Genomic DNA, 13,825 nt, shown 5'->3' with positions numbered 1-13,825 from the left:
CCGCTTAACCAACTGAGCCACCCAGACGTCCCTTGTTGTTGTTTTTAAAGACTTTTTTTATTCGGCAGGAAGAGACACAGTGAGAGAGGGGAACACAAGCAGGGGGAGTAGGAGAGGGAGAAGCAGGCTTCCTGCCAAGCAGGGAGCCTGATTCGGGGCTTGATGCCTGGCTTGATCCTAGGACCCTGGAATCATGACTGAGCCACCCAGGCACCCCAGCTGTGTTCAATTCTAAGCAACACCATCCTTGATAAGTTTTTCTTAAATTGGTATTGTAGGCCTTTGTGTGTCCCAAATATAATTTTGTAAGTTGAATTCTTATAAATTTAAGGACTCAAGTGTTCTTTAAGAACTGTTAAATGTAATGTTTTCCTTTTAGGTATAATTTGTTTTTTTTGCTTTTGTTTTTTTAGGATTTATTTATTTATTTGAGAGAGCGTGAGCATGAGCAGGAGGAGCAGAGGGAGAGGGAGAGAGAATCCCAAACGGAATCTGTGCTGAGCAAGCATGGAGCTCAACAGGGGACTGGATCTTACAATCCCGGGATCTCAAGATCTGAGCCGAAACCAAGACTCTGACCCTTAACCCACGATGCCACTCAGGTACCCCTTAGTGATCATTTATTTTCATTTATTTATTATTTATTTATATTTTAAAAGATTTTATTTATTTATTTGATAGATAGAGATCACAAGTAGGTGGCAGAGAGGCAGGCAGAGAGAGGGAGGAAGCAGGCTCCCTGCTGAGCAGAGAGCCCGATTCTCGGGGCTCGATCCCAGGACCCTGAGACCATGACCTGAGCCGAAGGCAGAGGCTTAACACACTGAGCCACCCAGGCGCCCGATCATTAAAAAAAAAATAAAAATAAACATGTTCTGAATTATCCGGATGTCCTCATAACTGAATGCTGCCCTGTGACTCTGATTTCCATGATTGTATTTATTATTACAATTACAAGAAAGCGTTTAGCTTTAATGGCATATAGGTTTACCGTTAATGGTTTATAGGCTTAACTTTAATGCTTTATAAATTTACGATAGGCTTTTATTAGGTTAGCAACTCCTAATGTTAAAATGATCACTGTTACAGGACATTTGTTTTATACTCCTACTGAATTGCCTTACTTGCAGTATCTAGTTAGGTATGAAGAAGGGGCATTGGCTGTTCATGAATCAGTTAACTGTGCTTACCGTAGCAACTTAGTGTGGCAATACAACTAATACTTTGTTAAGGGAAGACCAGATGACGTCAAACAACACCTTATGAACAAAGGTTTCATGCTAGTTTAAACAGAGAAAGGTGGTGGGAGAATTGAGTCACCATCACAAGGTGTAGGCAATTATAGGTATGCAGAACCTAGGAGGAGATGCACTGTAGCATTAAGGCCATATTCAGGGAGGGTAGGCTTGCAAGAATCTCATCTTGTATATTTCTTTTTCTTTTTTCCATCTTATATGTTTCAATTTGCAGCAGTTAGCAGCAAGAGTAGTGGTAATTAACAAGGAAAACATTTTCATGAAACAGTTTTTGGTTTTTTTTTTTTTTTTTTAATTTGAGAGAGAGAGAATAAGAGAGAGAGGAAAGGTCAGAGGGAGAAGTAGGCTCCCCACTGAGCGGGCAGCCCAATTCGGGACTTACTCCCAGGACTCCAGGATCATGACCTGAGCCAAAGGCAGTAAGTAGTTCAACCAACTGAGCCACCCAGGTCTCCTCATGAAACAGTATTTTAAATTATTTCCGGGTGACTGGGTGGCTCAGTAGTAGATTAGGCTTCTGCCTTCAGCGCTGGTTATAATCCTAGGGTCTTGATATCAAGTCCCAAATAGGGCTCCTTGCTCAGCAGGGAGCTTGCTCTCCCTCTGCCTGCTTCTCCCTCTGCCCCTGCTTGTGCTCTCTTGCTCTCTCTCTCTCTGACAAATAAATAAATAAAATACTTTTTTTTAAAGATTGTATATATCTGACAGAGGGAGATCGCAAGTAGGCAATGAAGCAGGCAGAGAGAGGGGGAAGCAGATTCCCCACTGAGCAGAAAGCCCAATGTGGGGCTCCATCCCAGGATCCTGGGATCATGACCTGAGCTGAAGGCAGAGGCTGAACCCACTGAGCCACCCAGGCGCCCCAGTAAAATCTTAAAAAAAAATAAATTATTTTCAATATTGCATCATGGGGCAATATTGAAATATAAATATTAGTCTGAATAAAAAAAGTAAAATAAAATTAATGAAAGTTAAATAATTTGATAAATCAGCCCTAACATTGGAGTTCCTCAAGAATATTTTTTCTTTCACAAGGAACTTCATGTTACTAATTGTTTGAGAATACTACTTTAACACAACAGGTGGAGGGAGCTAGATCTGAAAAACTGAGCTGGGAACCAGTGTTTCATCCAGCAAAGAGCTGTACTTACTTGAACTGGCAGAGAAAAAATTTAAGGGCCTCACTTCTAAGAAATAGAGCAAAGTATGATTCATGCAAGCATTTTTTCAGTAGGCGCCCTGACACCAAGCAATTCTTCCTAACAAAGCCCCACCTAATGCCTTCAGCAAAGAGCAACTTAGTAACATACATATATATTTTTTCCTTTAAAGGATTTTAGAGAAAACTTACTAAGTAAATTTCATGAGTGGCAGCTTGTGTGTCTACTATTTGACTTATTTTTTAAAAAAATATTTTATTTATTTGACAGAGAGAGATCACAAGTATGCGGAGAGGCAGGCAGAGAGAGAGAGAGAGAGAGAGAGAGAGAGAGAGAGAGGAGGAAGCAGGTTCCCCACCGAGCAGAGAGCCGGATGCGGAGCCCAATGCGGGGCTCGATCCGAGGACCCTGAGATCACCACCTGAGCTGAAGGCAGAGGCTCAGCTCACTGAGCCACCCAGGTGCCCCTACTATTTGACTTCTTAAAACATTCCATTTTGTTGTTGTTATTACTCTTTCCCAGGTGCAGGAAATTTCAGTGCTGATGGTGGGGACCAAAAGAAATTATTCTTGGTGGAAACAGTCCATCTTCATGAGTGACCCTTCAGCCACAAGATGCTGGGTATTCTTTTTTGTTTTTTGTTTTTTTTTTTAAGATTTATTTATTTATTTATTTGACAGAAAGAGATCACAAGTAGGCAGAGAGGCAGGCAGAGAGAGAGAAGAGGAAGCAGGCTCCCCACTGAGCAGAGACCCCCCCCCCAACACTCAGGGCTCAATCCCAGGACCCCAGGACCATGACCTGAGCCGAAGGCAGATGCCCAGGTGCCCCACAAGATGCTGTTCTTTTTGAGTTGCTCTTAATTGCTTTTGTCCTTCTTCCTACTCTCATAGAAATTCTCTGAGGTCCTGGTCTTGGCTTACCGTCCTCTACAGGATTTCATTTACTTCCACAGCTTTAAGTAATACCCCTGATATTGTAAGTGATGTGAACAAATATAATTCATTAATTTATTTAACAGATATCTATTGTACTAATCGTGATAAGGAACATGCTGCTAAGTATTGATGAACAAGTTTCCACATTTCCAGCTTCCTACTGACCATCTCCCCTTGGAATCCTAAATTCAATATTCCACAAAGTGGGGTCTTTATCATCTCCTCCAAACTGTTTCACTGAATGTCTGTGAGTTGTACCACACTTCGCCTAATTTCCCTGGGACTTATCCTTGACTCCTCTCTCTCTCTCTCTCTTTTTTTTTTTTTTTTTTTTTTTAAGATTTTATTTATTTATTTGACAGAGACACAAGTAGGCAGAGAGGCAGGCAGAGAGAAGGGGGAAGCAGGCTCCCCGCTGAGCAGAGAGTCCGATGCAGTGCTCCATCCCAGAACCCTGAGATCACGACCTGAGCTGAAGGCAGAGGCTTTAAGTTTCTGTATTTGATGCCCAGATTTTGAAAACTGCCATCTAATCCCTTCTTTCATGGTCACTATGGCCTTCGTTCAGGCTCTCTACCTCTTTTCCCTGGTCATGGCAATAGCTTCCTTATTTATTTCCCTATCCCACATTTTCTTGGTACCTTAAATCTATTCTCTTTGCAACTGCCAGAACGATCAACAATACAACCTAATAATATGACCCAATATTTAAAACTCTGAATTTCTTGGGTGCCTGTGTGGCTCAGTTGGTTGAGCGTCTGCCTTTGGCTTAGGTGATGATTTCAGGGTCCTGGGATTAAACCCTGCATCGGGCTCCCTGCTCAGCGGAGAGCCTACTTCTTCCTCTCCACCCCCCCGCCCCCGCTCATGCTTATGCATCTCACTTGTGCTCTCTGTCACTATCTTTGTCTCTTTCTCTCTCAAACAAATAAATAAAATCTTAAAAAAAAAAACCTCTGAATTTCTTTCTATACTTACATTTTAAATTTACCTATTGGGTAAAAGTTGAACTCCTTAGCCTGGCTTATGGGATACATCATAATTAATCTGTTTTTTGTCTCTATATTCTAGTCTTTGGAATTTACATTATACTACTAGTGAACTTTTTGTACTACCCCAAATACATTATACTGTCTCCTACTGCTTTTGCTGTTTTCTCTGCTTGAATTCATCTTTCACTGTTCTTTTTTTTTTTTTTTTTAAGATTGTATTTATTTATTTTACAGACAGAGATCCCAAGTAGGCAGAGAGGCAGGCAGAGAGAGAGGAGGAAGCAGGCTCCCTGCGGAGCAGAGAGCCCGATGCGGGGCTTGATCCCAGGACCCTGAAATCATGACCTGAGCTGAAGGCAGAGGCTTTAACCCACTGAGCCACCCAAGCGCCCCATCTTTTTTTTTTTTTTTTTAAGATTTTATTTATTTATTTGACAGACAAAGATCGCAAGTAGGTAGAGAGGCAGGCAGAGAGAGAGGAGGAGGCAGGCTCCCTGCTGAGCAGAGAGCCCCATGTGGGGCTCATCCCAGGACCCTGGGATCATGACCTGAGCCGAAGGCAGAGGCTTTAACCCACTGGGCCACCCAGGTGCCCCTCACTCTTCGTCTTTACTCTTTAGGGATCCTTCAAAGTACCTGAATAGATGGTGCCTTATTCATTTTTATGTGTCTAGCAAAGTACAGATCTCCTGTAACTAGAACAATAAACACGTGACTAAACCTCCGTGCTGCTGATTCTCCAATCTGTGTCTCTAGGGGTGATCTCTGGACACTGATACCTGGATGTCTAAAGAGCATTTCAGTGCTGTTTACCAAACTGCTTACCTTCTCCATTAAGAAAGGAATTAGTAAGTAATAGCGTGGACTCATGTCATACAGACTGGCCAAACCACAGTATGGCACAACTCCAATAAGCACCGTTTACATTTTATAGTCTATATAAACGTCACATTGGCATATTGTACTACATGATGATTCTGCTGCGAGGATGGCCTCTGGCCCAACACCTATTAGCTCTGATTTTTGACAATTACATTCTTTGGTACTTCAGCTGTAAAACTGTATTCAATAAATGTTTTTCATTATTTTTAAACCTCAAACCTACTTCTCCTCCAGTATTTTCTATGTCTCTGGTGACTGACATTATTCCTTTGTTACCAAGATGAAAAAACAAAGAATCGGGGCGCCTGGGTGGGTCAGTCATTAAGTGTCTGCCGCCGTGGCTCAGATCATGATCCTAGGGGTCCTGGGATTGAGCCTCTCATTGGGCTCCCTGCTTGGCAGGAAGCCTGCTTCTCCCTCTCCACTCCCTCTGCTTGTATTCCCTCTCTTGCTGTCTCTGTCTCTGTCAAATAAATAAAATCTTACAAAAAAAAAAAAAGAAAGAAAGAAAGAAAGAAAGAAGCCAAGGAATCAGATTGAACTTCCTCCTTTTTCTTGCCTTAAATCCAGTACTAAGGCCTGTAGAGATATTTTTTCTTTCCTTCTTGCCATCCTGCTGCTAATGTCACATTACAGTTCTGAGACTTCTCTTGTCTGGACCGTTGCATTGGCCTCCCAATCAGTCTCTACTTTTTGCCTCCCAGTCATTATTTTACCTATCACATAGCTGCTAGAATCATTTTTCTAAAACATGGTTCAAACAGGGGTGCCTGGGTGGTTCAGTTGGTTAAACATCTGCTTTCGGCCTAGGTCATGATCCCTAGGTCCTGGGATCGAGCCCATGTAATGCTCAGTGGGGAGCCTTCTTGTCCTTCTCCCTCTGTCCCTCTTCACGCTTGTTCTCTCTCTCTCTCAAATAAATAATAAAATCTTTTTTTTTTAAGATTTTATTATTTATTTGGTAAATAAATAATAAAATCTTAAAAAAAAAAAACAACCCACGGGCGCCTGGGTGTCTCAGTGGGTTAAAGCCTCTGTCTTCAGCTCAGGTTATAATCCCAGGGTCCTGGGATGGAGCCCCAAGTCGGGCGCTCTGCTCAGCACAGAGCCTGCTTCCCTTCTTCTCTCTCTCTCTGCCTACCTCTCTGCCTACTTGTGATCTCTGTCATCAAATAAATAAATAATCTTAAAAAAAATAGTTCAAATAAGTTAACTTCACCTCTCAAAAATCCCAAGTACATTCCAAAATTAATTAAGCATGCTTCCTAGGCCAGTTACTGTGCTAGGTTCTGGTACTCTATAGATAAGCAGAACAGGTAAAATCCTTCCCAGACTACTGCTAAACAAGGAGGGACAGGAGCTTGTGGGTGGCTCAGTTGTCAAGTAGCTGCCTTAGGCTCAGGTCATGATCCCTGGGTCCTAGGATCCAGGCCTGCATCAGGCTCCCTGCTGGGCTGGAAGTCTGCTTTTCCCTCTTTCACTCTCCCTGCTTGTGTTCCCTCTCTTGCTTTGTCTCTTTGTCAAATAAATAAATAAAATCTTCAAACAAACAAGGAAGGACAAATATATGTTTAAACCTAGACATATAGGTAGATACTAGTTCCTGTAGAAGGATAAAAAAGAAAGACCCCTTGCCCCCATTTCTAAGTCTTTGGTGTTCTCTGAGGAAAGAGATTCCACAATCACTTACTTCGACCACAAGTGTTTCACAGATTTCTTGTCTTTTCAGAACTCTGTCCTGGTATTTCAGTTTTTTATTTCTGTGGGGATAGGATAGGCTGTTAAGATTTCCTTGGGCCAGGAGAACTCTTTTGGTTTTTGAATGAGACAAATAAGCCCAAGTGCCCCAGGGGACTGGCACATGGTAATTTTTTTGTGGCTGAAATAGGACTGTGTGTTGTTGATTTAACCTGCCCATAGCAATAACCATCTACTATTAAGCTCTGAACTTCTGCATTTCCCTTGCTGCCTCTAGAAGGAAATGAATAATGGCCAAATACTTGTTCAGCTCAGGCAGAGAAGGAAAAAAACAAGCAAAAAATGACTTATGTTGCTAGATAGGATGATAAATGCCAAAAAATTTTGAGATTCTCAGCCAGCATGACACAGCATGTTCTCATTTATTTATTTTTATTTTTTTAAAAAAGATTTTATTTATTTATTTGACAGGAGGAGAGACAGTAAGAGAGGGAACACAAGCAGGGGGAGCAGGAGAGGGAGAAACAGACTTCCTGTTCAGCAGGGAGCCCAGTGCGGGCTGGATCCCAGGACCCTGGGATCATAACTCCAGCCCAGGGCACATGATTAATGACTAAGCCACCTAGGCCCCCCAGGTTCCCATTTCTTAGCCTGCTATAATGTACAAGGGAGTTAATAGGAGGGTGGTGGTTGGAGCGGTCATGGGGTCAGAAAGGGGATATAGTATGTTTATTACATACTCCTATTTTGTATCAGGTGCTCTCTTGTGTCTTGGGGACACAGAGATGGGTGTAACCCAAACCTTACTTTCCAGAAAGTCAGTCTAGCAAGAAGAGGTAGGCATATAAACATGTAGAATAGCTTAAGACCTATTTTGTAGAGCTTCTGGCAACATAGGATATTTAGGGGCACAAATTCTGGGGATGAGCAAAAGCCAGAATAGCTTCAGAGGAATTCTGGGGATGAACCATGGTCAGGAACAGTTTCAGAGGAAGTAATGCTTCAGCTGAGTCTTCAAAGACATTTTCTCTAGGTCAACTAGGAGGGATTAGATTCTTCATATTTGAACAAAAGCCTGAAGTCTTGAAACAGCAACGCATTGTTCTGTGTGTTAAAATCAACCTAGGAGCAAAAAAAGTTAACTTTTCTAACGTATAACAAGAACTCAGAATTGTGGGGCGCCTGGGTGGCTCAGTGGGTTAAGCCGCTGCCTTCGGCTCAGGTCATGATCTCAGGGTCCTGGGATCGAGTCCCGCATCGGGCTCTCTGCTCAGCAGGGAGCTTGCTTCCCTCTCTCTCTCTCCCTGCCTCTCTGTCTACTTGTGATCTCTGTCTGTCAAATAAATAAATAAAATCTTAAAAAAAAAAAAAAGAACTCAGAATTGTGCTAAGTAATCAACAGAGATGATCCTTAAGAATTAACAGTATTCCCATTTTACAGGTGAGAAGAGTAAAAGCTCTTGCCTGAAGACCACACATAAAATGACATTGAGTTTTAACTCAGGAAACTGACTACAGAGCCCCGATTTTTTAAACCACAAACCAGAGGAGTGAAACGAACAGATTTCAGAAATATTCCCCCCAGCAGCTTTGGAAATAGCGGGGTGGGAGAAGGAAAGCTGCAATCCTGTAAATCAGAATAATGAGGGAGGTTGTCTAAGTACTGAGACAGACCTCGGGTATATGCTGCGGGGATCGGGGTGGCGTATTTGAGAAATGCTTGGATAGTTTCAGTGCTTGTGGTGTGGATTAGACGTGATCCTCCGTGGAGCAACAGGGCCATTACCCTGGTCTGGGCCTTGAGGGGAGGACAAACAGGGGGTCCCCCAAAGAGATTGCCAGATTAACCGAGGCGGTTGGTTTTGGAGATGGACGCCCTGGGCCCCAACCGTTGGCAGCATGCAGGGGTATCCGTGTCTTCGGTGCCTGAGCCCGCCCACAGGGAGGGAAAGTGCTGAGTCACTCTGGCGGGGCGCGTTGGCTCGGGGCGGGGCTCGGACCAGATTCCCCCACCTCTCTCCTCCTCCGCACCCCCCCACCCCGGCCCGCTCTGACTCTCGCGAGAGCCCTACAGGCTATAAAGGCAGCGCCCCGCGCACGGTCTCACGCGTCTTCTTCCTGGTTTGTCTTCGGCGTCTTTGTTCGTGGAGCGGGTGAGAAAGTTTCCTCATACGGCGGTCGTCTTTTTCTTATTGTTCTGGGGTCCCACCCTCCCACCCTGCTCCCCTTGGGTGCTGTGACGGGGGAGGTGGCTGGGCGAGATCTGACGCTTGAGAGTGGTTAGGCGGTACGCGCACCCTCCCGGCGGCCTCCCTTACGGACGCGGGGACCTGTTTAAACCCTTAGGCTAACGTGGGCTCGAGTTTTCCTCCTCCCCCGGCAACCCGAGCACAGGGCGCTTGCTTATTGGTTTGGCGTGGCGGCCGGGCAGACTTGTGGTAGTGGTGGTGGGCTCTCCTCAGTTAATCTTCCGGGCCGGTTCGGGAAGCTTCTAGAATGGACCTGGAAACTGACCTGAGGCTACCCGCCCGACGTGTGGTAGAGGTGAAGGCTGTTGCTGGCCTGGACCTGCGGCTAGATGAGGAGTTTCAGATGTTGTGCCCTTTTTTGGCTTTATTTTTTTTTGTGTTTGCGGAATAGGGATTGTGGTGATAACAAATCCGTCTGTGAAGACTGCGGCTTGCTTTTTTGGGGGGGGGGTACTTTCCGAAGTGTTAACGGTGGGGTCGATAATGGGAGCGGCAGGAGGGAACCTGAAGTGGGTTTTGGGGGGTGTGGCTTTCGCCATGAAAGTTAGGGTTGGTCCACCGAGGCCCACACCGGCTTGAGGTCCAACGGCTTTCATCCCGCTGAGTCGGACTTAAGTGGACGTGGGGACCACCTCTAAAAGCAGGTTTGGATTAAAAGGTGGTTTATGTTAGGGTCACACTCCATACATTTGGTCACCAAGTTGCAGCTTGATGTATTAGTGTTTTTGGTCTGTTAAGGTGTTAAGCAGTAGAAAGTTCGTAATAATCGGTGATTACGACGATTTTTTTGGTTGTAGTATTGTGTACCAAAGAATATCGGAACAGGGAAGACTAGCTTCTTGGGTCTTCAAACTGAGGGATTAGTGGTTTACATCTTAACTCCCTGTCTTTATGTTGACCTGGCTGAATCCAGTGTAACATTGCTTTTTAGCAGTGCGTATTTTAGTTTTTTTTACTCCCCTTAAAGTTTTTTTTTTTTTTTTTTTTAAAGTAATCTCTAAACCCAACCTGGGGCTGGAACCCATAACCCTGAGATCAAGAGTCACATGTTCTCCAGCTGAGCCAGCCAGGCTCCCCAGCAATAAATAGACTTCTTGTTCTATTTACTGTTGATCCAGAATCCTGGCAGAAACCCGTTTTGAAAGTACTGCTAGAGCTTAAACACAATTGCTAAGGTTTTGTAATTGAGCAGATGCCAGAATCCTGGTTTTGTGTCTTGAAAAGTTGGATGGGCTTTAGGGTGGTTTTGGTCTCCGGCAGGTGGACCTGGAGAAAGGTCAAGTGTGTTTCCTGAATTATGAAGGCAGATGAAGGTGCACTCTAGGGAAAGGGCAACATGACCACTTTAGAAATCAGATGTTCTTTTCGTGGCAATGTTCGTTTGGGCTCAGCTCAGGTTTGAGGCTGAATCTTCCTCTGTGCTGCTTTTTGTGTAATGAAAATAGAGGAAAATGCTTTTTCACAGATGATAGTAAAGAAAGTAATAGAGGTTACTTATGTCTTAAAAAATTGCTGCTTTCCTTTTTAAAAAATTTTTTAATTTTTTATTTTTTTAAAGATTTTTATTTATTTATTTGACAGAGAGAGATTACAAGCAGGCAGAGAGGAAGGGAAGCAGGCTTCCTGCTGAGCAGAGAGCCTGATGCGGGGCTCAATCCCAGGACCCCGGGATCATGACCTGAGCCGAAGGCAGAGGCTTAACCCACTGAGCCACCCAGGTGCCCCAAAATTGCTGCTTTTCAATGAAAACAAAAGCTAATACGAGATACATTTTTTATTTTGAGAGAGTGACCCTGAGAATGAAGGGGAAGAGGGAAGGAATGGGGGAGTGGAAGAGAGAATCACAACTGTAATCCCAGACCTGAGATTAGGAACCCAGCCCAAATCAAAACTCAGGGATGCTGGGGCACCTGGGTGGCTCAGTGGATTAAGCCTCTGCTTGTGGCTCAGGTCATGATCTCAGGGTCTTGGCATCCTGTCTTAGGGTCCTGGGATTGCTCAGCAGGGAGCCTACTTCCCCCTCCTGCACCTCTGCCTACTTGGTGATCTCTGTTGAATAAATAAAATCTTAAAAAAAAAAAAAAAAGTCAAGGGTGCTGAAAAGCCTGAGCCACCCACATGCTCCTTTAGTGTCTGATCTTTGTTCAGAAGTTGGAAAGCTCAGTTTATGCCTCATACCCATATAAAAATTAATGTGTATACTAAGGTCACTGGACAATTTTTTTTTTTTTATCATTCTACATCTAAGTCTATAAGTTGAACGGTGTTACCTAGAAGAATAAGTAAGGCTTGTTTCCAATTCACTTCCTCTTTTATATTTTCCAGCCAATAGCAAGATGTCTTCAGGAAATGCCAAAATTGGGCATCCTGCCCCCAACTTCAAAGCCACGGCTGTTATGCCAGATGGCCAGTTCAAAGACCTCAGCCTATCTGACTACAACGGTAAGAGTAATCTGACTACAAAAAGTAAAAGAGTAAAGGTAAAAGTGGAATTTTTACGATCTAGGATGGCTCATTAGATTTCTGTATCTCAGTTAGACATGATTGTAAGATGATTTATATATCCTACCTAGGTCACAGTCTTAGGGTAGGAGGCTGTTGCCTTCCTGATGGAGTAGTGATTACCAACTGTGATCACTGATAGATACTCGAGAGTCAGACTGCTTATGGAAAAAGCCCATGCTTCATTATGCCTGGACATACTACCTCAATTATATTAGAACTCCTCAATTATATTACTGTTTTAGGGGATAATTCTTGTTATGTCATTGAAAGCTCAAGTCTTTGGAGCGTAAGCTGTTCAAGTTTATGAAACCTCTATGTCAGAGCTGCTGTATCATTAGGCAGAGGCTTAGGCACATTCCCTTGACTCTTAGCCCCAGGAGAAGAGTTGATGTTGCATTTGGGACCGTTCTCTTCCCTGTGATCGTTTAATGCAGGCACTTGGTCAGCTCTGATGAGGGTATTCCTTTGTTTTTGCAGTCCTGGAACAGTAGGGTTTTTTTGAGGTAGTTGGTACATGGAGATTTCCTTGAAGTGCAAACCTGAAACTCGGGTGTAAAGTGTACCTTTTTTACTGGTGTAGTAATTAATTAGTTCCTGGACTCAGCTTTTGGGTAGAACATGTGACTAAGGTTTCCTAACACATCACACTTGCTTGGAATGAGAAGCAGTTAAGAGGGGCCCTATGGAGGGAAGCTCCTGGCAAACAAGGTAAGTAGCACCACAGGGAGGTGACCCTGGCCCAAGGGTAAAGGCACAAGGTTTAGAAGGAGCTGCTCTTTGTCCTCCAGGGCTTGACCTGCTGAGGCTTCATGGTGCTTGTTAAGTAAAGCCCTGGAGAGGTTTAGATGAGTGAGTTGCTAGTGATTTGGTTTTCAGAGTAAATGTCAAAAGGAGCAGCTTATTCTGACTGTAGACATTGCTGCTGCCTGGAAACCAGTGAATATTTGGAACTCTTTCAATAACTCAGCCTATTAGTTGTGGTGAGTGGCTGCTTGGCTGGTTGAAGATCTACTTCCACTGGTAATCTGAGTGACTTCAGCAAAATTTAAACTAGAGATCCTGTTATACCTTACTAGGACTTTGGGAACTTTGCCTCAAGAAATTTTTCTTGTCCAGTTAGGCTTGTTAGGAACAGGTTTATGGTGATTTAGATGATGACTTAAACCTTGTGTCCACAGTTATTGTGGTTCATTGTGGAAGAAGTGCCAAAAGCCCTGGTTTCCTCTTTTTTGGTCTCTTGAATGATTTGCAGCACAGAATTCATCAGTTGAGCTCTTTCTGTGCATTCATTGTATGCATTGGCATTTACTAGTCTAGTAGGTAATTTCATCCTAGGTTTTGCTTTCCTTTATTGGAGAACTTGGTGTTTGCTAATTTTAACTATCTAGAGATCAAAATCATACTGAACAGTGCTCATCTTAAAATTGGCAGCTAATGGGGAGGCAGGAAAATAAAGCGTAGAACTGAAAGAAAGTCTTTTCATGCAGGTTTTCCTACCACAAGAAGTTCTAGAAGTAGCTGCTAGGAAACCTTTGTGTTGAGTCTAGGCATTTGGCAGTTTGTCTACCATTGGCTTAAAAAGACTTTAATAGGAGAAGGTCTTTTTTTTTTTTTTTTTTTTTTTTAATTTTTCTTGTGATGAGAACTGTGTTTAAAGATTTTATTTATTTATTTATTTTTTAAAGATTTTATTTATTTATTTGACAGAGATCACAAGTAGGCAGAGAGGCAGGCAGAGAGAAAGGAGGAAGCAGGCTTCCTGCTGAGCAAAGAGCCCAATGTGGGGCTCGATCCCAGGACCCTGGGATCATGACCTGAGCTGAAGGCAGAGGCTTAACCCACTGAGCCACCTAGGTGCCCCAAAAGATTGATTTAAGAGCAAGAGTATGCTTGCCTGTGGGAGGGAGGGAAGGAGGGGAAGACTCTCGACCCTCTTCTGTGGGATGAGTCCACCTTGAAATCATGACCTGACCCGAAGTCCAAGAGTTGGGTGCTCAACACACTGAGCCATCAGGGTGCTTCAAGATTTTAAGTAATTTCTTTCTTTCTTTCTTTTTTTTTTTTTAAGATTTTATTTATTTACTTGACAGATCACAAGTAGGCAGAGGCAGGCAGAGAGAGGGGGAAGCAGGCTCCTTGCTGAG

The 13,825-nt window shown here is 43.6% G+C and overlaps 1 protein-coding gene across 3 annotated transcripts in view; it reads left to right on the top strand.

Moving 5' to 3' along the window:
* Positions 1-1,783: 1,783 nt before the first annotated feature.
* Positions 1,784-13,825, top strand: part of LOC111142963 (peroxiredoxin 1) — a 22,013-nt gene continuing 9,971 nt past the window's right edge. The window contains exons 1-2 of one of the 3 annotated variants that reach the window (XM_022496317.1): positions 1,784-1,788; positions 11,502-11,618. In XM_022496317.1, coding sequence (XP_022352025.1) covers positions 11,513-11,618 — 106 coding nt within the window. In that variant the 5' untranslated portion in view covers positions 1,784-1,788; positions 11,502-11,512. Of the gene's footprint in view, positions 1,789-9,005; positions 9,081-11,501; positions 11,619-13,825 lie in introns of those variants that run through there. The other 2 variants (XM_022496315.1, XM_022496318.1) reach the window with 2 other exon arrangements.

The sequence above is a fragment of the Enhydra lutris genome, unplaced genomic scaffold (genome assembly GCF_002288905.1).
Source record: "Enhydra lutris kenyoni isolate GAN:26980312 unplaced genomic scaffold, ASM228890v2 scaffoldscaffold9, whole genome shotgun sequence".
Classification (NCBI taxonomy): domain Eukaryota; kingdom Metazoa; phylum Chordata; class Mammalia; order Carnivora; family Mustelidae; genus Enhydra; species Enhydra lutris.
Note: the sequence above shows the minus strand (reverse complement) of the source record. Positions and strands in the feature narration are given on the sequence as shown.